Source organism: Penicillium griseofulvum (genome assembly GCF_001561935.1).
Source record: "Penicillium griseofulvum strain PG3 chromosome Unknown contig_89, whole genome shotgun sequence".
In the NCBI taxonomy this organism is placed as follows: Eukaryota; Fungi; Ascomycota; class Eurotiomycetes; order Eurotiales; family Aspergillaceae; genus Penicillium; species Penicillium griseofulvum.
Window position 1 is genome coordinate 696,254 of NW_024467478.1, and position 25,608 is coordinate 721,861.

At 48.6% G+C, this 25,608-nt stretch overlaps 5 protein-coding genes across 5 annotated transcripts; 4 read left to right on the forward strand and 1 right to left on the reverse strand.

Moving 5' to 3' along the window:
• Positions 1-808: 808 nt before the first annotated feature.
• On the forward strand, positions 809-4,761 carry PGRI_043100 (inositol polyphosphate kinase VIP1; the record flags this gene model as incomplete). Its single annotated transcript, XM_040792023.1, has 3 exons — positions 809-3,233; positions 3,286-4,597; positions 4,653-4,761. The coding sequence occupies 3 exons, from the start codon at positions 809-811 to the stop codon at positions 4,759-4,761; spliced, it is 3,846 nt and encodes a 1,281-aa protein (XP_040643933.1).
• Positions 4,762-5,263: 502 nt separating this feature from the next.
• Positions 5,264-6,586, forward strand: PGRI_043110 (diacylglycerol/lipid kinase family protein; the record flags this gene model as incomplete). The annotated part of the gene is made up of 1 exon (XM_040792024.1): positions 5,264-6,586. One exon carries the CDS (start codon positions 5,264-5,266, stop codon positions 6,584-6,586), a length of 1,323 nt encoding a protein of 440 aa, XP_040643934.1.
• Positions 6,587-6,851: 265 nt separating this feature from the next.
• On the forward strand, positions 6,852-15,384 carry PGRI_043120 (ABC transporter, integral membrane type 1; the record flags this gene model as incomplete). The annotated part of the gene is made up of 13 exons (XM_040792025.1): positions 6,852-7,067; positions 7,128-7,656; positions 7,707-7,926; positions 8,016-8,140; positions 8,208-8,342; positions 8,402-8,635; positions 8,691-9,394; positions 9,449-9,611; positions 9,665-11,003; positions 11,072-11,549; positions 11,609-11,702; positions 12,076-12,265; positions 12,336-15,384. The coding sequence occupies 13 exons, from the start codon at positions 6,852-6,854 to the stop codon at positions 15,382-15,384; spliced, it is 7,476 nt and encodes a 2,491-aa protein (XP_040643935.1).
• A 137-nt stretch (positions 15,385-15,521) lies between these two features.
• PGRI_043130 (inositol monophosphatase family protein) lies at positions 15,522-16,499 on the reverse strand (the record flags this gene model as incomplete). The annotated part of the gene is made up of 3 exons (XM_040792026.1): positions 15,522-16,200; positions 16,253-16,334; positions 16,382-16,499. 3 exons carry the CDS (start codon positions 16,497-16,499, stop codon positions 15,522-15,524), a joined length of 879 nt encoding a protein of 292 aa, XP_040643936.1.
• Positions 16,500-16,899: 400 nt separating this feature from the next.
• PGRI_043140 (Uncharacterized domain UPF0507) lies at positions 16,900-24,405 on the forward strand (the record flags this gene model as incomplete). Its single annotated transcript, XM_040792027.1, has 15 exons — positions 16,900-16,920; positions 16,975-17,020; positions 17,070-17,173; positions 17,226-17,336; positions 17,394-18,176; positions 18,461-19,196; positions 19,247-19,599; positions 19,645-20,004; positions 20,051-20,204; positions 20,253-20,757; positions 21,009-21,642; positions 22,087-23,523; positions 23,573-23,851; positions 23,899-24,124; positions 24,173-24,405. 15 exons carry the CDS (start codon positions 16,900-16,902, stop codon positions 24,403-24,405), a joined length of 5,982 nt encoding a protein of 1,993 aa, XP_040643937.1.
• Positions 24,406-25,608: the final 1,203 nt, after the last annotated feature.

Consider the following 25,608-nt stretch of genomic DNA (forward strand, 5'->3'; position numbering starts at 1 on the left):
GATGGACACAACGGCAATAGGAGATATGCCGTAGGGTTCAAAGTAATCCGAAGAGAACCCTTAACTTTTCAAGTGAGAATTTCGTTCTGACTTGTCCACCAAGTCAATCACGAAGGTATCTAACTAGTCCAAGTCTTTCTCACTAGCTTTGTCTTTTTTTTTCCCGCTGTTTTTTTTCTGCCCCGCCCAGCCCTGCAAAGCATTTGACCGCCTTTAAGCAGTTGATGTACCTTTTCCCCGAGTACAGAATACCTTCACATGATGAAAATGTTTAGAATCTCTCTTGGATTTACGACGAATTAATGTATTTATACTGCGTATCGAATTGGAAATTGTATTCAATTCCTTTTATTTAATAAAATAAACTCACCGATCATCTTATCTAACAGTGGTTCATACAACGTACGTGATATCAGATAGAATGGTCATGTACTAGATACTTCCGCTATAAGTACCTGGATAGATGGGGCATACGTACTTTTAGATCTACTAATGGGCGTTCTCTATAGGTATACGAGAAAGCGCGATGAACCTAAAACACAATTGACATACCATTTTCAAAACTTTTCAAGTCTGAACATGAGCGAAAAGTACAAACTTGGAGCCCAAAGGCCGTTCCCTTCTCCGCCTATGTCAAAATGCGGAACCCCCCATCATATTTGGTAATACAATCCAAAGAGTCTGGAGCTTCCAAGACTCCCCCGGCCGTGCTGAGAATTTGTTCCTCAAACCCCCCATCCCATTGATCAAATTAGACTAATTTGACTTGATTTGATTCAAAACGCATTACTACCCATTGACCCCTCATATGGATAATGCCGCTGAGCACAGCAACGGCTCTTCTGCCGATGCTGAACCCTTGAGACTCGCAGAACCCAACCTCTCGTCGCCTCTACTTGATATGGACACCGATAACAACGATCTGACGCCCACAGGACCCGTCCTCGAACCTACAGTGATGTCACCTAAGCCTCCATCACCCGCGAAGTCGATCCAAAGCCAATCAGGAAAAACCGACTTGGGGCTTGACCATCGCCCCGTCGGTCGAATGGGACAATCCGCACGCCCTTTAAGCCACGGACCCAGAAGGTTCAGTGGAAGCACGGCTGCTAGTACCGCTGCAAGCTCTATTAGTGAGGTGGAATCCGGCTCCCTAAAGCCATGGAGGATCGGAGTTTGCGCCTTGGATGTGAAAGCACGCAGCAAACCGAGCCAGAATATCTTGACTCGACTCCAATCGAAAGGCGAATTCGAGGTGATCGTTTTTGGAGACAAAGTCATTCTCGATGAAGCAGTCGAGAATTGGCCTGTGTGTGACTTTTTGCTCGCTTTCTTTTCAGATGGATTTCCCTTGGACAAAGCCATTGCGTATGCTAAACTTCGCAAACCGCTCTGTGTTAATGACCTACCGATGCAAAAGGTCCTGTGGGATAGGCGGCTCTGCCTGAGGATTCTAGATCATATGGGAGTCCCCACTCCTAAGCGGCTGGAGGTCAACCGTGATGGTGGCCCGGTCCTAGAATCGGCGGAACTAGGCCAGCATATCTATCGCCTAACTGGCGTGAAGCTGGAAGGCCCAGATAGTGGAATTGGTGGTGGTGCCCCTCAAACTCAGAGTGTTTCAATGTCCGAGGATGGCGAGGCTTTGATTGTTGACGGCAAAGTGTTCAAAAAGCCCTTTGTTGAGAAGCCTGTCAACGGTGAGGATCATAACATTCATATCTACTTCCCCAATGATCAGCAATACGGCGGCGGTGGAAGAAGGCTATTCCGAAAGGTCGGCAACAAAAGCTCGGAATATGATCCCAATCTCACTATTCCAAGATCCGTCACCGAGAAGGACGCAAGTTATGTGTACGAACAGTTCCTCAGGGTTGATAACGCAGAAGATGTCAAAGCCTACACCGTTGGACCAGACTTTTGCCATGCAGAGACGCGCAAATCTCCCGTGGTCGACGGCCTCGTTCGGCGAAATACCCACGGGAAGGAAGTACGATACATCACGAAACTTGGCAAGGAAGAGGCAATAATCGCATCAAAGATCTCAAACGGATTTGGTCAAAGGATTTGTGGCTTTGACATGCTCCGCGTTGGGGATAAAAGCTATGTCATTGATGTCAACGGCTGGAGCTTCGTCAAGGATAACAATGATTATTACGATAAATGTGCCAACATTCTCAGGGATATCTTCTTGGAAGAAAGACGCAAATGCGAGGGGATATCAGAATCGTCCGAGCCACCATCGCCGGACATCGGCCCCCTATCCAGAAGGAGCACGGCAGGGTCTCATCGCCAAACCCTAAAGACACTGCTGAAGTCTCCTAGCACATCCAGGCTTTACGGGCAAACCCCGAAATCCGAAGCCTCGGAGTCATGTACTCCTTCACTGGTGTCGTCTGGGGTAGAGAGTAACGATGTCAGCGCTGCCCTCAGCAAGTTGAATTCTCGAGAAGCCAACTCCACTCCTCGTGGCTATAGTCCCTCTAACACCAAATCCCCGGCTCTTTCGGTGCAGCACGCCAACGACGAATCCCTCCCACCACTTCCTGCATCTAAACACTCTTGGAAGCTGAAGGGCATGGTGGCAGTGATTAGACACGCAGATCGGACCCCGAAGCAAAAGTTCAAGTTCACTTTCCACAGCCAGCCTTTTGTGAATCTGCTGAAAGGGCACCAGGAGGAGATAGTGATCAAGGGAGAAGCTGCATTGTCTAGTGTTTCTGACGCCGTCGATCTGGCTATGGAGAATAACTTGGAAGACATGGAGAAGCTCAAGTTGCTCCGCACATCTTTAGAGAAAAAGGGTGGTTGGCCTGGTACCAAAGTACAGATTAAGCCAATGTTCCGCAAACGAAAGCCGGAAGAAATGGGAGAACAGGGCCCAATGGAAGCTTCAACTCCATTGCCTGAGGGCAAGCCCTCTGAAGAGCCCCCTGCACCTGTGCCCGATGAAGGAGAGGGACTGACGCCAGATGAGGACTTGCGCAGATCACAAACACGAAGTGATTCTATCTCAGGTGCAACTTTCTCTCGGTTCTCCGCTGCCGAGAATGACTTGATCCTGGACAAACTACAGCTTGTGATAAAGTGGGGCGGCGAGCCCACGCATGCCGCGCGTTATCAATCGCAGGATCTTGGACTGAACATGCGGGATGATCTCAAGCTGTTGAATAAGGAGGCATTGAATAACGTTCGGATATTTACTAGTTCAGAACGTAGAGTGAGCACCAGTGGTGAGTGATTTCCATTCCTAGGATCTGCATCAAGCTAATAACGTTCTTAAAGCACAAATATGGGCATGTTCATTCTTGGATCAGAAGGATATCCCCGAAGACTTGATACAAGTACGGAAAGATTTGCTCGACGATTCAAATGCCGCCAAGGATGTCATGGATAAAGTCAAGAAAAAGCTGAAATTGCTTTTGCGAGAAGGCTCCGCGCCCTCACAATTTGCTTGGCCCAAGGACAAAAACATCCCAGAACCTTCCGTTGTCCTTGCTAGAGTAGTTGAACTGATGAAGTTCCACCGAAGTGTCATGCGGCACAACTTTGAGAAACTCGACGCCTCACCGAACGCCTTCCCGGCTCCATCCAATGACACTGAGACCCCGAGCCAACCCTCTGAAATATCTAGCATTCAGGGCCGTTGGTGCGCGGGTGAAGATCCTCGACTCTTCAAGGAGCGTTGGGAAAAACTCTTCGCAGAATTCTGTGACACCGAGAAAGTCGACCCGAGCAAGCTTTCCGAGCTATATGACAGCATGAAATTCGATGCACTCCACAATAGGCAGTTTTTGGAATGGGTCTTCATGCCACAGGAAAGTGCCCGCGAGTATGACGAAGATCAGAAAAGCAAAATCGCAGCAAAGATAGACGCGCTCGCGGAGGCAAAACTTGCACAGGAAGCCGGGAATGAGAAATCTGATGAGCGCATCGAAAGCCAGACATTTGTTCATCGCTTTGGTTTGAAGAAACGCATCCTTGCTCTCGAGTCACTGCCACACCTTCGGGCACTAGATGATTCCTACGACCATTACTTCAAGCTTTTCCCTGGCTCCCAATCCTCCAAGTGCAAGATGGATGAGCGGCTTTCGAAGCTTCGGGAACTGTACAAGCTAGCCAAGGTTTTGTTCGACTACGTGACGCCTCAGGAATATGGAATCACCGACAGCGAGAAACTCGAGATCGGCCTCCTAACATCCCTTCCCCTTCTCCAAGAAATTGTTCGAGACCTAGAAGAGGTGCAGGCTTCGCAGGATGCCAGGTCCTTCTTCTACTTCACCAAGGAATCTCATATCTACACCCTCTTGAACTGCATATTGGAAGGTGGAATTCAAACTAAGATTGCCAGGAGTGCCATCCCAGAACTTGATTATCTCTCTCAGATCTGCTTCGAGCTATACGAAGCTCGGGACAGTGAATCGGACTCCTACTCTTACTCCATCCGCATCTCAGTCAGTCCTGGTTGTCACGCCTTCGACCCACTTGACGTGCAACTCGATTCCAGACACTCCATCGGCTGCACTCCACGCCGAAGCCTGACAGCCCATCAGGATTGGAAGGAGGTGATTGAGACCCTGAAGGCGAAATTCAACACGTAAGTTATATGCTACTCCCGATCTTCATGGATTTTCACTAATCACTGCATGTAGTGTGGAACTACCCAAGACCTTCATCGCGGTAAACCTCAGTGACAAGCATATCTCTCATGATGAGAACTCACCGAACCCCTCGCGTGATATTTCTCCAACTCACGACTAAGATGGATATCCTGGGGACATTGTATTTGTGATGGCATTTTTGATTCTATGACGGACACATCTGGATTTCCTTCTATGTACCCTTGTCAACGCTGTATTATGTATCTAGAACAATGTAGCAAGAACAACATTTATTAGCCATCTCAAATTGGACACTTTTTGACATCTATGTTTCATGCTTTTAGCACCACCCGACCTAATCATTCATGCCTGCATTGTATAATAGGGCCTCGCCAGTGTCAATAAAAATATATCACGCTGGGATAGGAATTCAACCATCGTATTCCTTATGTAAGTTTCTCTATTATGTGCTGGCTAAAGAAATGACCAAGTAATATTTCAAATTTTAATAAAGCAACAGTCGAGTAATAGTATCCAAAGTGTGATGTTTCTAGTAAGCTAAGTAAATAGTATGACATGGGTGGTTAAAATCCGGGTGAGCCGTAAACCCCGCCTTGTCAAGGAACTGTTGATTTTTCTCTCACTACACTACATACCCAGAGATGTCTGACCCTTTGGCAGTTGATATAGCTGGTAGCAGCTTGAAATACACATCTCACGCAGGTGTTGAGTGTTTGATTGACTTCAGCGACATTCTCTGCGTGTTGTCCAATCCTGCACCCACGTATAGTGTCCTGTTCTTTCAGAAAACCGAACTGGATGGCTCTGAGGACTTTTCCTTGAAAAAGATCGATATAAAATCCCTGCCTGCAGCACTATCTCCGTTGGTGACCAAGATTCCTAGCCACCTTCGATATGAAGATGAGCCACCTGTCGTCCAAGTTGTGGTATCTACTGGATCAGGAATAGGGAAAGCCAAGACAGTCTTTCAAGATGTTGTACGGCCTCTTCTAAAATATATTGGTCTAGAGAGTTACGAGCTCTATGAAACGGAGTCGCCGCAAACTATCATCGAGCTCGCGCAATCGAAATTCCTGGAGCGGGCTCATAGTGGTGTCCCTCAGACCATCATTCTTCTCTCTGGTGACGGAGGCCTCATCGATATTCTCGAGGTTTTCTACAGATCTAAGAAGGCGATTGGTGTATCTCCGAATATTGTATTGATTCCTTGTGGGACAGGGAATGCCATGGCAAGTTCTATCGGATTACGATCTGGCCCTGTGCCAGGTCTTTCAACACTACTTCGAGGCAGCCCATCTCCTGTACCGGTCTTTGCTGCCAGATTCTCACCTGGCAGTCGATTGGTCATCGATGAAGGTCGTCAGCGAGCCGATATTGACACAGATGCTCACCACACATTATACGGGGCCGTTGTTGCGAGCTGGGGTCTCCATGCTGCATTAGTTGCAGACAGCGATACGTTTGAATATCGCAAATTTGGAAGCGATCGATTCAAGATGGCCGCAAATGAGCTACTTCATCCCTCGGATGGCACTCCGCCTCACAAATTCAAAGGCAAAATCACATTAACTGCCTCGAGTGGCCCGGACGAGGCACGTTGTCAAGAAACAGTGGATGCACTTGAGCACATGTATGCGCTTGCGACGCTCGTCCCGCGACTTGAGAAAGAGTTCTTGATTTCCCCAGAATCGGTGCCACTTGATGGAAAGATGAGGTTCATCCGCTTCGGTCCTATGTCGGCGGAAGAAGCGATGCATTTGATGACTCTAGCCTATCAGGGTGGCCGACATGTGATAGAAGATACGGTCACCTATGTCGACATTGAGGCAGTTCGAATCGATTTTCAAGAAGATGAGGAGAAATGGCGACGCGTTTGTATTGATGGAAAGATCGTTGCTGTCGAAAGAGATGGCTGGGTGGAAATTTGTAAAGAACCTAGCCGTTTGCTGAACTTGATCAATTAGATAGAGACTGAGCGATAGAAATATATTAGAAGACTGTCCGATGGTTGTCCGGGGGCCGTATAATCAGCAAATCAGACGCCTCCGTACCTGGCCCCCAGGTACCATCCTAGTCCTTCGTCTATTCTGTAGGCACCATCGCATTCGTCATCCTTCAAATCTAAAGTTACCTATATATTTACGCCCAAATATCCTAGAGAAGGTCTTTATCACCATGTTGCAACTGTCTCTGTCTAGCAGCATTGCTACATAGTTTCGGTCAATCGCAATGGCCTTCAATTCCACCTCTTGGGCAGATAGCTCGGAGAACACCTTCGGGCCGGCTAGCAATTTGAGGCCATTTGACTTTACTATTACCTTCGAACAGGCTATACTGTCGATCATTCCTTCGGCGGTCCTGCTTCTGGCTGCACCAGCCCGACTATTCCATCTGTCTCGCTGTCAACGAAAGACACTCCCCGAACATGACTCTATTTTGAAGTTGGTCAGATACACTTGTTATAAATATTCCCCATAAATTGCGCTGTGACTGATGAACTTATAGGTCGCGGCTTCGATCAATTTCGCCCTTCACCTCTCCCTCCTGGTGCTATGGAGCGTATTAGTTACTTCGCCGACGTCGACTAGCATCCCATCTGCTGCTCTTGGTCTCGCCAATTCTATCATTATTATTGGGCTGTCCTACATCGAAGACATGAAATCAACACATCCCTCTTCTCTGTTGACTGTTTATTTGCTTCTCTCGATTCTGTTCGATGCGACACAGATTCGGACACTATGGCTTACACATCGAGTCACTATTGCCGCAGTACAGAGTGCAATCCTTGGGACTAAAATCGCCATGCTCTTATTAGAGAACCGAGAAAAAACATCTTATCTGAAATCCCCTTATAAAGAGTATCCGCCCGAGGCAACCCGTGGCGTTATTGATCTAGGCTTTGTCTGGTGGCTGAATCGGCTCTTTTTGACTGGGTATCAGAAGATCATTGGGAGTCAAGACCTTTTTGTTCTTGAGCCTGGCCTTAGCTCTGGCAGTACAGGCGAAAGATTGAAAAGAGCTTGGGAGAAGCATGGTCTGATATCTTCTCCGAAGTTGGATATATCATACACTGACACCTCGTAGGCAATGCGGAGAACAAGCTTTCCTTGCCTTGGGCTTTCTTTTGTTGCTTTTGGTGGGAATTCCTCGCTGTGGCTTTTCCTCGACTATGTATGATTGGCTTCAACTTTGCCCAGCCATTCATGGTTACGGCGGTCTTAGTTTACATAGAGGATCCGATCACACCAGAGAGCTGGAATCGTGGATATGGTCTCATCGGAGCCACTTTCTTGATCTACCTTGGGTTAGCGGTATGATCTGTGCCTTCGGACTTTTGCTTTTGTATTTCTTTTGCCGCTAATCAAGATACTAGTTGTCTAATGTTCACTATAGACATCGCTTCTCCAGAGTGAGCACTCTGTTCCGGGGCACAATGATCTCATTGATACACGACAGGACCTTGACGCTTCAGGCTGACTTCTTTGCGGAGAGTGCAGCTCTCACGTTGATGAGTACAGGTGAGCTAGAGACGCAGTTTGGCCTGTCTGAGGAAATAAAATTGGTGTACTAATTAGCCCCGAAAAGACATTGACGGCATTATTGAGCACCTAGAAAACTTCAATGATATATGGGCTCGCACGATTGAAGTAGCAATTGGTACATGGTTACTTGAACGACAAGTGGGTCCAATTTGCGTGGTTCCATTGATTCTGATTCTAGGTGAGTAGCAGGAGCTGCGTAAAGAACAATTCGTACGTTCCATACTTATTTCTTATTAGCATGTCTGGGTGGTCAGAAGCTTGTGGCGAAGACAATCGGGAAGAATCAGCAAGATTGGAACCTTGAAATCCAGAAGAGGATTCAAAACACATCTGCAGTACTGGGTTCTATCAAAGCTACTAAGATTTCAGGACTCTCTGGCAAACTATCGCAGACCCTCCAGGGGAATCGCGAACGAGAACTCTTTATATCCCGCGCTTTCTTCACGGGGATCATGTGGCTAAACGGTCTAGGTCAGGCAATATGTCTATACAGCATATATAGTGTTCCTACGCTGATATCAACTAGCAAGTGTGCCTCGGATATGGTCGCCTGTCATTACCTTTATTGTGTACGCTGTACAAGCACAGATCAGGGCCGATGACTCTCTCACTACCGTGAAAGCATTTACTGCTCTAAGTATTATCACGCTCGTCACTACGCCCGCGGAACGACTCCTCGCTGTCTTGCCCCAGCTATCGGCTGCCATGGGGTGTTTCCAGCGGATACACGAATACATGGTATCGGAGTCACTGAAAGATAGTCGAGTTAGCAAAGAACCTTCATTGTCTACTTCCAGCGACGTCGAGCCTCAGGTTTCCATCGCCTTGGATTGCGCTACTGTCTTACCTTCACAAAAGGCCACATGTATCGCCCTTACTGATGTGTCTTTCAAAGTCGCCAGCGGCAGCCTTGTGATTGTTATTGGGCCTGTTGGCTCGGGTAAAACTACGTTGCTAAAGACCGTCCTAGGAGAGCTTGGTTGTGTGTCGGGTGCCGTGTCTATCGAATCGAACAGCGTATCATATTGCAGCCAGAATCCATGGTTGCTCAACACGACAATCAAGAAAAGCATAACTGGTATCTCGGACCATGAAGTCGACGAGAAGTGGTATAAATATGTCATATATTCATGCTGTTTGGGCGAGGACATTCGTCGTTGGCCTGATGGTGACCAAAGTGAGATTGGAAGTAAGGGTCTTGCCCTTTCGGGAGGTCAAAAACAGAGAGTGGTATGTGATTCCAGGATTTGTGGCATCTTGAAAAATGCTAATGCCTCTTTGCAGGCGCTGGCTCGTTCGGTGTACAGCCGCCATGATATAGCCTTGCTCGACGATGTCATGAGTGCGTTGGACGCGCACACGCAAGAAATGATCATCCAACGACTTTTCTCTCGTGATGGGATATTTCGCCAGCTAGGCACAACTGTCGTTTTGACTACTCATAATTGTATGCTGCCCTTCAGATCTTGTTGACCAGTGAGTGCTAACTCGCGATCATAGCTCGACTCCTTGGGATCGCAGACAGTGTGGTCTCGCTCACTTCAGATGGCCGAGTTGACCTTCAAACAACAGGAAGTGAAGCCATGCGTAATACAGATTTGCAGACTAGACAATATTCGGATCTGCAGATACAGAATGATCTCGATGACAAACCCAATAATCATCCAAACACAATAGCTTCGAACTCCAACCCCATTAGTGAGATCGAAAATATGGATCGGACTCGGCAAATTGGAGATCTATCAGTATATTATTACTACGCACAAACAGTAGGTCCAGTTCTTTGCGCCGTGTTTCTTGTTGGGCATGCGTTCTTAGCATTCGCCGAGAGCTTTCCCCAAGTATGGTTGAGCAAATGGACCACAGCAGGAGGTGGACAGCTTCCTCTCTATCTATCTGTCTATGTGATCTTGGCACTAGCGGCATCGCTTCTTACCGTTTGCTGCATATGGGTCGTCTTCCTTAAGCTGATGCCGAAGTCGGCCATTCGTTTGCACTGGTTGCTTTTGAATACGACTATGCGGGCACCGCTTTCCTTCTTCTCTGCCACTGATAATGGTGTGACCTTGAATCGATTTAGTCAAGATATGACCCTGGTAGATTTAGCTCTTCCAATTGCGCTGATGTCTTCCGCTGAGGCGTTCTTTGGATGTATTGCTGCCATTGGCCTGATTGCCATGGGGTCTGCTTATATGGCGACAACAATACCGGTCACACTGATTGTACTCTATTTCTTGCAAAAGATTTATCTCAAGACAAGTCGCCAACTACGATATCTCGATCTGGAATCTAGAAGCCCATTATACTCCCACTTTGCCGAGGTCCTCGAAGGTCTGCCGACAATTCGGGCTTTTGGCTGGCAAGACGCCTCATCAAAAATCCTAACTCAACACCTCGATCGGTCCCAAACGCCGTATTACATGTTACTATGCGCGCAAAGGTGGTTGAATCTGGTCTTGGACATCGTGGTGATGGCATTGGCAACCGTTGTGGTAACACTGGCCGTCATGCTGCGTACCAGAACAGACTCGAGCCTCCTCGGCGTCGCATTGAACAATATCCTTGGATTCAACCAATTGTTATCATACTTCATCACATCATGGACTACTCTAGAGACCTCTCTCGGAGCGATAGCACGTGTCAAGTCATTTGTTGAAACCACGCCATGTGAAGACCAACCAGGTACAATCGCAGAACCGCCAGCATCTTGGCCCGACAGAGGGGAGATAAACATACAGGGTCTCTGTCTCCGCTACCGTGACAGAACTCTGGCTCTGGATGACATTTCTATGCAAATCCGCCCGGGTGAAAAAATCGGTATCTGTGGCCGCACTGGCAGGTACGTGTTTCTCATCTCCTGGCTTTCCTTTATTCGACCATACTGCTAACCAACCCTCCATATTCTAGCGGGAAAAGCTCCCTCACGCTGGCCATGTTGCGCCTTGTAGACTACTCGCATGGCAATATCACAATTGACCAGACTGACATTTCCATGATCACCCCGGAATCAATCCGAGAGAGGCTGATAGCAGTGCCGCAGGATCCGTTCACACTTTTAGGAAGCATCCGTTATAATGCAGACATCATGGGACTCTTCAGTGACAGCCAAATTACAGCTGCGCTGAAACAGATTGGCGTTTGGGATGCGATTGAAAGCCGTGGGGGCCTGAATGCACTCCTTGAGGACCATCCACTGTCGCAAGGAGAGCAGCAACTCTTTTGCCTGGCACGGGCAATTCTCAAAAGGCAAATCAGTAACGGTGGATGTCAGGTACTAATCCTGGATGAAGCAACGAGCAGTCTTGATACCCAAACAGACCAGCGAGGGCAGAACGTCATGAGGGATGCTTTCCATGACTGTACTGTTTTCAGCGTCGCTCATAGAGTATGCCCCCAGTTTCCATAACTCTAACGGATCCTAAGAACGAGCTAATGGTTGGACAGCTTGATACAATCATTGATTTCGATCGGATTGCAGTATTGGATGCCGGCCGTCTTGTTGAGTTTGATACCCCACAAAACCTTCTTGCTAGAGAAAGTTTATTCAAGCAGATGTACTCTGGCAATAAACAAGAATTTTAGTGGCATGTACCTGGGCACGTGGGCATCCATGGAAGTGCTTAAGTGGGGCAAGAGCTCCCCGGGGCCAGGCTGTGCTCAGTTTTACTCGGTGGACAAAAAGCGGCAAGGGAGCGAGCGCTAAAACGGAAACGAACGCCAAGATTTGCTTATACGGGTGCATTTGGTTTTATAAACTAAAGTGTTGTTGATCTCGTAAAGGGAATTTAGTCATGTGTTTTCCGCCATCTCCGAACCCCGTAAACCACACCCCAACATATGAGATGTGCCATATTGAACCTCTCTTATCTAGCGCCCTACATTTGCTTGACTATAATGGAACTGCCCATTAGATTCGATGCTGATCACTGCGCGCACCTATTCAGCCTCCCAAACCCCAGACCTAGGTGCCCAACTGTCTAATACAAGGTCACGATTTCATCCCCTCTCCGGCTGGAAAACAAGTCCGGTAGATACAAAGGAAGCGACCGACATGTTGTTAGTCCATCAAGTTGGTAGTGTTCGCGTTGGGGAAGTTGTTAGGTGAGTCCGGTCCGGATTGCCCCTCGAGTCTGAAGTCTTTCTAGATCGCTAATAGTAAATCCTCTATCAGATACACAATTACATACACCCCGGCGGCCGATCCAATCCTTCCCATTCCTTCCAATCTCTACGTGAGGGTGAAGAACACATCTGCCATCCCATTACGCGCCGCATACCTCCATGGCCCGTACACGCTATACGCCGCTTGCTATCCCTCTCAGTTCGACCCCAACACTAAATATGAGCGACAGGATTTGGAGGGTACACCGCAGTTTGAGCCCTACCTCAAGGCCGGAGGTGGTTGGGACGCCGCCATCAAGGTGCCGCCGAATCTCCTGGAAGCTCACGACTTTGGCTCTCCCGGTCAAGGTGGACCGGCAAGTGGACAGAGCGTTAGCTGGATTATTGAGATACAATCACAGGTGATATTCTCAAGTAGTGCAGCGGTGCATTTTGAGCTGCTGGTGGGCCGAGATGAAAAATCGCTGGCATATCTCTCGGGCGGTGCATGGAGTAGCGGGAATGGTTCGACGGGGCCTCCGGCAAAATTACAAGACCATTGGATCTCTGAAACCAGAGGTAGTCAGGTGCTTGCCTCGAAAGGCGTGTACTCAAAAGCAATCGCTCTTCATGTCGACGATACAACTAGTCTATGGAGCAACCCGCCATTCCCCTCGGCGGAGTCGGCCTCCAAAAGTGTTGATCGGAAGTCCCAGGACTCAAAACCTCCGTGCGACAATCCAGCGCCGGAGGACTCTACTGAAGCTCCGATAGAAAGCGCCAAGAAGAAGCCGGTTCATCTTGTGTTACTGACACATGGGTTGCACAGCAACCTCGGTGCAGACATGCTCTATTTGAAGGAGAGCATTGATGCAGCCATGAGAAAGTCAAAAAAGAAAGACAGTCACGCCAAAGCTCCACACGTCACCCCGGTTGGGCAGGATGATCGAGAAAGCTCGACAAGGTATGAAATCTTTTTGAGCGCTTTGACAACCAACTCTCTAACCCTTCATTTTGTCAGTAGTAAATTCAATCATGTTGAGGATGAGCAAAACAGCCAGTCTAGTGATAACACCGATGATGACGACGAAGAGCAAGTCATTGTCAGAGGGTTTTCTGGCAATGCTGTCCGGACTGAGCGTGGGATTCAATACCTTGGCAAACGGCTGGCCAAATATGTCTTGCTTCTCACGTATCCCGATCAACCCTATTTTCCTCTGAAGGGCTCAAAGTCGAACCCATTTTCTCGACCTTTTAGTGCTCGCAAGGAGCGAGCTCAGCCATTTGCTCATTCGGCCGAATCAACCCCGCAAGAGAATGCCCAAGAATTTGGAAATGAAGATCATGCTTACCAGATTACGAGCATTAGTTTTGTTGGCCATTCTCTCGGTGGGCTTATTCAGACATATGCAATCGCATATATCCAAAAACACTCGCCTGAGTTCTTTGAGCGAATTAGGCCTATTAACTTTATTGCTCTTGCAACCCCTTTTCTTGGTCTCAGCAACGAGAATCCGATGTATGTTCGATTTGCATTGGATTTAGGTCTAGTTGGTCGTACCGGCCAGGATCTCGGGCTGAGTTGGACGGCACCGAAAGTTCGAAGTGGCTGGGGGGCTATTATTGCTGGAAGGGGAGAGTCTACAAAAGACCCCGGCCATTCGGATCCTGGCTCCAAGCCACTTCTACGGATTCTTCCTTGTGGTCCTGCTCACGAGGTTCTTCAGAAATTCCAGCATCGTACAGTGTACTCGAATGTGGTGAATGACGGGATAGTTCCTTTGCGGACGTCTTCTCTTTTGTTCCTAGACTGGAAAGGTCTGGACCGGGTTGAAAAGGCGAGGAGGGACAATGGACTTGTTGGAACTATGGCCGAATGGGGGTGGGCAGAGTTGACAGGGGCCAACTCGAAATCCCCGCGCTTAGCTCGCCTCGATGAAGAACCGCCTTCAAGTCTTCCGACAATGGAGACCGGGCCTCAAAATGCAGATTCTGCGACCAAGGTTCCCCCGAGGCCTAAAGACGACATTTTGAACGATACACTCTCTCCCAGGCCGGAGCAATTTCTAGCACCACCCAATCGTGTGCGGAATCAGAGAATTCCCGGGGAGGCTGTAGTGAAGGAAAATCTCTCGGGAAATACGCCTTCCAGTCCCCTGGAAAGCTTTTTTTCGTTGTTCCGCCTAAACCAAGGAAAGAATCCCCCTAATAGCAAGAATGCTAGAATTTATAAACGCAGCCAGACCCTGAGCGCTTTGGGGACTGGCGATGGCGATGGCGATGGCAATGGCACAATACCCATTGCTCAAGGACCTTCCTCACACGAGCACGAAGGAGTGCACACGCCCCCAAAAACAACGTTTTTCGAGTCTGCGGGAGACTTGTTGATGCCACCTTTACCACCCGCGGATTTCATTTTGGATCCTGCGGCGCGACCCCGGACAATCTTCCACGACCGCATTTATCACCCAGAGGATATACCGCCACCTTCACCGGAAAAGCGACGCACATTAGCATTTGGTTCGCTACAGGGCAAGCAATCGAAGTCCCCCACGGAGAACCCACCTGCTGGGATCGCGGGCAGTCAGAGTGGCCTCAAGGTCGAAGAAAAAATTGCGAGAGCCTATCACCGTGATCTAACTTGGCGTAAGGTTCTTGTTCGACTTGAGCCTGATGCCCACAATAACATCATTGTGCGGCGGATGTTCACCAATGCCTATGGCTGGCCTGTTGTGAAACACCTGGTTGATACACATTTCGGCCATACGCCCACTGCGGAAACTGACGATTCTCTGAAGCAAAATGTGGAGATGGCCAAGTCTCCAGATATTGGTCCAACTAGTTCGGGCGATGAAGTTGAAGTGCAGTCCGATCCTGTCGATCCAAGTTCAGGAAGAGATAGCAATTTGCCGAATGTCTCCGATCTTCATATATCGGAAGATCTATCTTCTGGCCCTAGTGACATATCACTGGCCGAAGATGAATCACGCATGAGTACCAGTGACAAAACCTACGTATCGAGACAGGACTCGGCACGATGGACTGATCGTGAAGTTGTCGAGGATGACAGCGAGTCTGGCTTCGAAGTGGAAACTGGCGGTGGTTTCCGTCACAGATAATAGCGCCATCTTGGCTTTCATTGTACATACGGTTTCCTTAGAAATATACCCTGTAATTATGTGAATGTCATATTTGAATTGAAGCTTCTTTTACTTTATCGTATTCAACTAGCCCGAGAGGATAACGGGCCAGGTAATCAATACTTCAATTCACCTTGAACATGGCTCCAGAACTCCTCCACCATCTCCTTTTGTCCAGTCCCACCCGGGGAACCTCGAACAGCAAGGTACTTTCGTCCGTCAAGACGAGCCTCCCAAACTCCCGGGTTGCCATCCGCCATAATGCCTCCGGCTTCAGACAGGATAACCCATCCCGCGCAGACATCCCAGGCCCAGCATCCACCCTCCCAATACAGATCCAGTGTGCCATCAGCCACAGCACATAAATTCAATGCGGCAGAGCCTAAACTCCGCATCGCGCGTACCATAGCCCCGCCATTTTCCTTAGATTTGCCTAGCTTCTCATATGTCCGAAGCTTAGTCTCCCAGTTGTTCCCACTGCGATCCGCGCCCCATTCAATGGCAATGAGAGCATTGGCTAGTCCCGACAGGGGCTCAACATTGTCACCTTTAAGCGGCAAACGAGTTTCACGATTGAGGAAAGCACCTTGGCCTCGAATAGCGGAATAAAGGGTTTTCGTGGAGGGGTTATACACCACTCCCACCGTCGGAATGCGCCCAACAGCGAACCCGAGCGAAACACAGGCAAATGGGAAGCTATGCACGAAGTTGATTGTTCCATCGATCGGGTCCACGATAAAGGTAGGGGCATCTGTCAATGGGCGTGCTGGGTCGTATGTTTCCTCGCCGTGGAATCTGGGAGGATGTACGTCAGAAGCATGCTAGCAGCGGAAGAGAAAGAACGTACTCGTAATGTGGGTATTTCTCCCTCAGAGAGGTCGAGATCATGTTTTCAACGGCTCGGTCATATTCTGTGACGAGGTCGGTACCTACGAATATCAGCTGTTTTCTTTTTACTGTTTGTATGGACACGGACTGTTCATTTTCGACCCTGTGTCGTTGGTTCCTGGGAGCGCATTGTTGATGATATCCCCGGCCTTGAAGGCCAATGAGACTAGGAAGTCATGGATCTCGTTGAGGTTTGGATTCTCCATGGTACAATTGAGTTGAGATGGTAAACTTGAGTTCTATAGTTGTTTAAAGGTCAAAGATGGAGGAGATGATCTCCGGGAACGCTAGAGGCGGGGCAATTCCGACCTCTTTTCAAGAAATATGGTAGCATCGACACATTTATTTGTAAGAGATGGATTCTAGATTAGATTATACAGCTCAAAGTACATATGACTATGTCTAATATTGTTCTATATCCATAAGTGTGGTATTACAAATCGTAGTAAAGATCTCAGGGCTAAGTAAGTGACTCCGCGTTTCCAGTGACGTCGAAAACCCCCCCACTTCCGCGGGAAAAAAAAATCTTTGAGATTTCTGCGATTTTGGGATTGACGACACTCTTAGAAGCCCTTCTTTCTGGCTAATAGTTGTACTCCTCCAAATATGCCGACCGAACTCGAAGAGGTACGTGCCTACAGCCTACGTTACCGATTAGCTCACTCACATCTGTCTCTATAGCTGGTGGAATTCCTGCACCATGGAAACACCCAGATCAGACAAATCGGTACGACAACTCCTCTCGCGGCGCGAATATATGATCTAACAGCTCATAGCTTGCGAAAACCTCGTCGGCTTCTCTACAGCCCAGCCTGAATTGTTCAAGCGCCATCAACTCCTACCCGTCCGCGATTTGAAGCTTCTGGTCCGCGATTATATTGTGCGTTATCTGCGACCATGGGGGGTGACTTTCGACTGATATATGTGTACAGCCAATTGCTAAGAATGCATTGACCATCCTGATCAACTTGTCTGGCGATGAAGAGGTGTTGAAACTTCTCGCCGAGGACGAATTCGTTGAGGACTTGCTTGCGAAATTGACGGTGAGTTTGTCTCAGATGTACCTATATACAACAATTGGGCTAATTATTTGATCTCAGAATGTTGAGGAGCCCAACGCCGATGATGTGGCCATGCTTTTGGCCAATCTTGTCAAGCACGAAAACCTACAGAAACTGCTCACCCTCAAGCGAAAAGCCTCTGAAGCCGTATCCACCTCCGAGAACGCGATCGATCAGTTGATGGACTGCTTCGTGAAGGGCGCCGAGGGTGCTCTCAACAAGCGTGCCAATTATGACTACCTATCATATGTGTTTGCCGACCTGTCCCAGACGGAACAGGGCAGAGCCTATTTCACCAAACGTCAGGAATACGATGACGTGGTCCCCATCACCAAGCTGACGGTCTTCACCGAGCACAAAAGCGATATCCGAAGGAAGGGCATTGCCTCTACAATCAAGAACGTGGCTTTCGAACTCGCTGCGCATCCAATGCTCTTTGACGAGGACGGTGCCAATCTTCTTCCTTACCTGTTGCTCCCGCTTGCAGGTCCAGAGGAGCTGTCTGATGAGGATACTACAGACATGCTGCCAGATCTCCAGCTGTTGCCGCCCGATAAGCAACGAGACAGCGACCCCACCATCATCACGACCCATCTGGAGACCTTGCTTCTCTTGACCACAACTCGGGAGGGCCGGGATATAATGCGACGGGTCAAGGTTTACCCCTTGATCCGTGAAACTCACATGCATGTTGAAGATGAGAATGTGACAGAGGCATGTGACCGTTTAGTGCAGGTCCTGATGCGAGACGAGGAAGGTGAAGGCGAAGGGGAACCCGAACAACCTAAAGTCGAGGCACCTAAGAACCAGGATGAAGAGGTTGTAGAACTGTTTTAAATTAGATACCAAATCAATTGTATATATGGAAATGAACCCTATACAACGCCGAATATTGTATAATCGTATATCTTCTCCAGGGCTAAGGTAATTGAAAAGGAAGATAAATCTGCCGATGTCGGGTGGGGCAGCCCCGGAGAGGAACGACAGGTCCTTTTTTACCACACCACGACCTTAGTCCTCCACTAGCTCCGTGGCTCTCTTTTCTGATTCCTCAATGCCCAGGTCGATCTCGAGCTACTGCACGCCCTAACCCGAAATACTAAAAGTATTTCATCATCCCCCCCACCATCACGTCGACCAATATTCCGCTGCGGACGCGGAAGCTGTCTTGTCCCTCGACCTCGAGGCGCAAGTGGCTTCCCGCTGAATCGGATCAGACTGATTCCAATTTCGATGATTGCGAGAGCGACAATGGAAACTACCCCGAAATTGACAATCTACAATCCGACGTGAACCCCGATACAGGGATTGTTCAGCGCTTTCGCGCCTTCATGTCGCGCGCCCCTCTTCTTCCCTCGACGCCCGCCCTGGGTGCTTCCACTTACGGAGCATTGCGAAGCCCGGACGACTCGGAAGATGATATTTCAGTTTCGCATAGTCGCAATGTTCGCGGAGGTTCACAACGCATGGGCTTCGAGAATGGCATCGGAAGCTCTTCCAACGCATCAGGGCCTACTCCCAGACGATCACATTCCTCTGTCAGGCGACGAAACAGCTTATACGCAGAGAGAGCAAATCGTCGGCCTTCATCCGCCACGTCCGATGTGGGATTCGGTCCTGACTCGAAATACTCGTTTGCCACTGGATTGGCCGTACCGGGCAACCCGGTGATGCAGGAGACACCGGCGTCTTCGCCGTATATGACAAGTGATGATGAAAATGTCCTCGATATTGACGATGATGATTCGAAATCCTCGGGTGAGGATCCTCCAGACAACTCGCCGTATGCCCAAGTACGAGCTTCGGTTCCAGCGACGGATGATATCACTCTTTCTATTAACAGTACGCCTTCTTATGGTCCTTTTTTTCTGCTTATATCTAATGCTTCCTAGCACCGAGAATGTGGATACTATCTTTATTATTCTCTTTGACGGGCTCTGCCGCCAATCTTTTCTTTTCTTTGCGTTATCCCAGTGTTGCCATTACCCCAATCATTGCTCTTGTCCTAGTCCATCCACTAGGAAAGTTCTGGGATGTGCTTTTCAAACAAACAGGTGACCCTCTCGAAATTTTTGAGAACGGATCCCTTCATCACCGGGAATCACTCTCTGGTGAGATAGAGCCGGCTCCTCCATTGGCGTCCCGAGTCAGACTTTGGTTTGCCCAGGGCCGTTGGAATGAAAAGGAGCATGCTTGCGTTTATATTAGCAGCAATGTTTCTTTTGGGTTTGCGTTCGCGACTGATGTTAGTACACCAACGGAATATTTGGGACGAAGCTGACCAAGACAGGTTATTGTCGAGCAACATAAATTTTACAACCAGGATGTTCCAATTATGTATCAGCTGCTGCTCATCATATCCACTCAGGTTTTGGGATATGCATTCGCGGGTCTAACTCGACGATTCCTCGTGCGGCCATCGGCTATGATTTGGCCGGGAACCCTGATGTCCACTGCAATGTTTTCTACAATGCACAAATCTGTCAATAAAAAGGCAAATGGGTGGAGTATCTCGCGTTATAAATTCTTCGTCATTGTGTGGGCAGGGGCGTTTCTCTGGTATTTTGTTCCGGGACTCCTGATGCCTGCTCTAAGTTATTTTAATGTGATCACATGGTTGGCACCCAAGAACGTTGTGATCTCGAACTTGGTAGGATATTCAGATCGTCTCCAACTGCTTTGACTAACCTTTCTAGTTCGGTGTTGCCTCTGGTCTCGGAATGTTCCCCTTGACCTTCGATTGGGCTCAGATTGCTTATATTGGCTCCCCATTACTCACGCCTTGGTGGGCCGCAGCTAATATCGTGACGGGACTGGTGGTTGTCATCTGGGTAGTTGCCCCAATACTTTGTAAGATCTTCCCGTCTTGTCTTATTTGACTCTGCTGATCAAACGAAGATTATAAAAATGTTCTTTTCTCTGCATATATGCCCATAGTGTCAACAGCAGTGTTCGACAACGCTGGGAAACCATACGAAGTGAGCCGAATCTTGACCACGGATTTTCTGTTTGATGAAAAGGCCTATCAAGATTACTCGCCAGTTTATCTCCCAATAACCTATGTGTTGTCTTACGGTGTTCAATTTGCTGCTTTGACATCCCTTGTCACTCACACCGTTTGCTGGTATGGGAAGGACATCTGGCATCAGACCAGAAAGGCTTTTGAGGAAAGACGAGAAGTGCCAGACATGGAAACCTATCAGCCCCTTCGTGGAAGCAATGATACGGTTCGACAGAGTTATGACATCCCAAGGACCGCCTCCCATGAACCGAGCCAGGAGATCCCATTAGGAGGAGAAGATGTTCATTGTCGCTTGATGAGGCGCTACAGGGATGCTCCCCTCACATGGTATCTTCTCGTGTTCATTTCCATGCTTGCTACTGCCATCTTCACGGTGGAATAGTACGTTCCCCCGCCTCTTTAATCTTTCATGGTAGCTGACCCTAGCCTGAAAGCTATCCAACACACTTACCTTGGTATGGGCTACTCTTGGCTCTTGGTATTACTTGTTTGTTTTTCATCCCAGTGGGCATCATCATGGCCGTCACCAATCAACATAGCAGCCTCTATCTGATTTGCCAACTCCTTTGCGGTATTGTATTCCCGGGAAGGCCTGTAGCGAACATGATTTTCGTGACCTACTCATATATCAGCTCTGCACAAGGGATCAAATTTTCCTCAGACCTCAAACTTGGCCATTATATGAAGATTCCACCGCGGATTCTGTTTGGCGTCCAGATGATGGCGACTTTGGTCTCGAGTCTGACCCAAATTGGTGTGCTGAATTGGATGTTCACTTTTGTCCCGGGACTTTGCACCCCGGAGGCCATCAACGGTTTCAACTGCCCCATTGCTCGAGTCCATTTCAACGGCAGCATTCTTTGGGGAGTCGTTGGGCCCCAGCGCTTCTTTGGCCCGGGAGGATTGTATCGTCCGCTTGTCTGGGCCTTTTTGGTGGGAGCTGTGGCTCCCCTCGGAGCATGGCTTCTGGGAAGACACAGCAAGAAGAGCTTCTGGCGTATGGTCAATTTCCCTATCTTGTTTGGCAGTCTGAGCTGGATACCACCTGCAACCGGTCTCAACTTTTCCATTTGGGCTCTTGTATGTTTCGTGTTTAATTATGTGATTCGTCGACGGAGGACCGCATGGTGGGAAAAATATGCAATGACCCTGTCGGCTGCATTGGATTCTGGTTTGGCATTCGCAGTGGTTGTGGTCTTCTTCGCCTTCATCTACCCAGGCTTGGTCGATGGTTTCAAATGGTGGGGGACTGAGATCTATAAACAAGTAAGTCCCCAAGTCTCTGATTGTTTGATCCCTGCTAACTGTCTCAAGGGCTGTGATTGGATTGCTTGTCCATATAAACCACTAGGACCGGGTCAACGATTTGGCCAGTAGATTTTGCATTAACTGTAAAAAATAGAAAATCTAATATGATTATAAAACTCTATGGAAATGCAGTACCTAGTGAAATAGAAAATGAAGAATAGCTGACCTATGTTCTTTATTACTTGGCGCGAGTCAAAGAGTTAAGTGTTGATCTTTAAAAGAGCCTCCTGTGCACGGACCACATGACCCGGAGATCTCCCCGAGCCACGTGACCATGTTAGCGGGACGGGTAAACATTTGCTCCGAGGTCAACCGTCATACCTGCGGGTCGCTGCCTCCAGCTCTTTCAAAGTGACTTTCTCATCTCTCACTCTTTCAACCTGCCCCTTGTCGCAACACAAGACAGGCAAAAGGTTACATTTCTTCCTTGTTTCCACCCCTGGCCCGACCCGTTCCGTCGCTTTTTACCACTCGTACAACTCTGCCTTGTACACCGGCAACATGTCGACCCCAACGAATCCCTCGAATGCTCGCACTCCAACCGGGCCAAACGGTGCGCCGCTGATGAGGATTCGTCGTCCAAGAGCAGCGGACCCTTTGGTCCGACCGAAGAGAAGGCCTGTTCCCAAACCAGCTGGCGCCACTCCCGCCGGCAATGGAACAGCCACCAAGACTCTTCCATCACGGCCACAAAAGCCCAACCCCCAGGCGATCTTTCAGTCCGAGCGACCTATGCTTGAGCTTTCAAACAAGGAAATGGCTTCAAATGGGTTTAGCGGCCCTTTGCTAAGTGACAAATACTTTGATTACCCGGTGGTGACCACAAAGCGAGCTCTGATGGAAGGGCTGAAGCACCACATCGCGCGATTTGCCTCAAAGAAGAGCGTCGACCCACGTGATGAATCACAATTTACACGACCAGTTCGACTTCACCGCCGCGACCCGCGTTCACGAACTCACGATCCGAATTCAGGAAGAAACGAAATCGATGGCCAGCCGATGGATGAAGCTGAACGTGAAGCCTTTGATGCTCGGAAAGCAGCACGCGAAAAAGAACGCGCTGAGAATCTTTCACAAATCGCCCCGGCTCTCGGCTCAACCTCGAAACGACCAAATGCCCCGAAGCAGAAGACGCAGCAGGTCTTCAAGTCGGATATGACCCCTGAAGAGATTGCACGAGCACGGATCAAGTACGAAGAGGCCTTGCCTTGGCATCTGGAGGATTTCGACAACCAGCACACCTGGGTTGGAAACTACGAAGCAGCTCTGTCCGAAACACATGCAGTCTTTGTCCTTGACAACGGAAAGATGAGAATGATACCGGTCGAAAAATGGTACAAGTTTAACGCGAAGAGTAACTTCAAGGCTTTGACCATTGATGAAGCAGAGAAGTTCATGGCCAAGAGAGTGAAAGACCCTCGGTGGTTCATGGAAAAGCAGCAGCAGCTGGAGCAAGAGAAAGAACTGGAAACATACGCTAAGCAGCGTAAAGTCTACGCCGGAAAGCAGGGTACAGATGCCGGAAAGGGCGCAGGATTGGAGGCCGGTGAAATGGATTTCGAAGAGGATCGATTTGCCGACGACGAAGAGCATGATGACCTCTTCAATGAGGATGAAGATGCGAAGGATGCCGAAAAGAGAATTAAAGAGGACCAGCTTAAGGCGAACGTGTTCAATCTCAAGGACGAGAAGGAGTATGACGCTGAGGAAATGCGAGAGAAACGTGAGCGAGAGGCCCGACGTGTGTTGGGCAAGGGTGTGCGCAAGGCCCTAAAGAGGAGAGAACGGAACTTTGATTACAGCAGTGGTTCAGACGTCAATCCGTACTCGGATGAGGAGGTAAGTTTCCACCCATCTTCAACAGCAAACCCGAAACTAATGTGTACAGAGCTCCGATGACAGCGAAACTGAGCGGGCCAAGGAGGAGGAACGCAAGAAGGCCGAAGAAGAAAAGCTCCAGAAAGAAGCGACCTCCTCCAAGGGAACAAACACTCCCTCTGGTCGTCCCAAGCATACAGATGCCCTGAAGAAACCGTCTCGGAAAAGGCTTGGATCACCAAACGCATCCGATGCGAGCGGCACCGATACGTCCCGAAAGAAGGCCAAAAGCATGCATCTCCCTACGTCCCAGCCCCCGTCGCGTCCGATCTCTCCATCGGCATTGCAGGTACGTACAATCATTCCCTTTTGGCCAATACATACTGATTTACGCAGACTGGCAAGAAACGCGTGCGAAACATTCCTGGTGGCGCTGGATCTGGCAGTGATGTCGACACTGGTGTTGGATCTGGAGCTGAAATGACCGAGGGTGGTAAGATCAAGAAACTGAAACTCAACCCTACTGTTGCTTCTCGTGGTGGCACCCCACAAGGGTCCCGCGCCGCAAGTCCTTTGCCTCGGGTCTCCGGAAGTCGTGCCAACAGCCCCGACGCCCTCAGAGGTGAGTTCCATCTATTTTCTATACAAGACATGAGCTAATCATCCGCAGGTAATCGTGTGTCGACCCCAATTTCTGGAAACCAGACGTTCCCGACGGCCGGAGAAATCCATGCAGCCATCCCAGCATCTGGCATTCTCAGCAGCGATCTCTTGAAGGTCTTCCGTCCTCGTATTGGCGAATCCAAGGAAAATCATCGGCGATTCATTGCCATTGTCAAGGATGTCAGTGTTTACGGAAAAGAGGATCGGATGCTGCGACCTGGTCCCTGGAAGGGAAACTGAGATTTGCGCCAAGAGATTTCTTTGCAAAGATTAAAATATCGAACACCTTCAATGTTCTTACTTTTATTTCCTATCTATCAATCGCTGTCCAGTGGACACTTTGTGATTAGGAATGCTTTAGTGCCAAGTTCATAAAGATCACCTGATATCATTATCATCAGCATGGAACACCCGGCCAATCTACTTTTTAAACACTTTAAAGAGGCAAAACACTGCCTTGATGGTCGTTGTGTCTTATAGTTTGAGAAAAATAAGCGGTTTCAATTTGGCGCTAGGAAGCCAAAAAAAGATAAAAGCATAAACATGGAAAGAATAAAAAAGGGAAATCATTGAGAGTTTATGTCTTGTCTTGGGGCCGATCTCTGAATGGAATGTTTTCTCCGCCAGCTCGGATCGAAACATCGCGGAGCTCATGTATGCGAATCAGTGATGGTCCGATCATAGGAGTACGTCTAGTTCTACCCTTAGTGTAAGCGATCTCCCAAATTCCAGCCTAGAACGGGATTTTTGTGGTTGATGATAAATGTTTGGCTGGCAACTCCGAAAAGATCAGCCATTATATAGGAAAAGGCTTCTCTATCTTCTTGAGCACGAGTGTTGTCATCGTCCCAATAACCAAGGTCGTAATTTGGGAGTATGTTTTCCCTCTGGCCTTAACCGCCCTTTCCAGTGCAGTTTTAAATCGGGAAGACCAATTCTTTTGGAGCTGATCCGTCTTGGAATTTTCGATAGAGATTTTGGGGATGCGGGTGAAGTTGTAGAGTTAGGCGAGGTAGGAGGGTTAGACTGAGAAGATTCCATAGTCAAGTAACTTAACCGCAGGGCGAATGAAGGGTATGCAGAAACCGATTTGAGTATAAAGTAAAAAAAAAGGAGGAAGTCCCCTTGCCTTAGATTAGCTCAAGGGTCTTGGGTATTGAGGGCTCACGGGTAACTGACGAAGAGTTATTGAGATGATAGAGAGGTGAATAACTAGAGAATTGAGAAATGAGTAAAGGTGAAAGATGAGTGAGAGTTGTTTGCTGAAGTTAAAGGCAGAGATGTTTGTGGAAAGGAAAGGAAAGAAAGAAATCGAGACCTGGGGACTAATAGAGGTAGGATAGGGTAGGACGAACCATAGTAGAATAAAAAAACTACAGCCCAATATTGTGTGCCTGTTGATGTCCTATGCTTCCATGTGCCTCTATATAGTAGACTATGTAG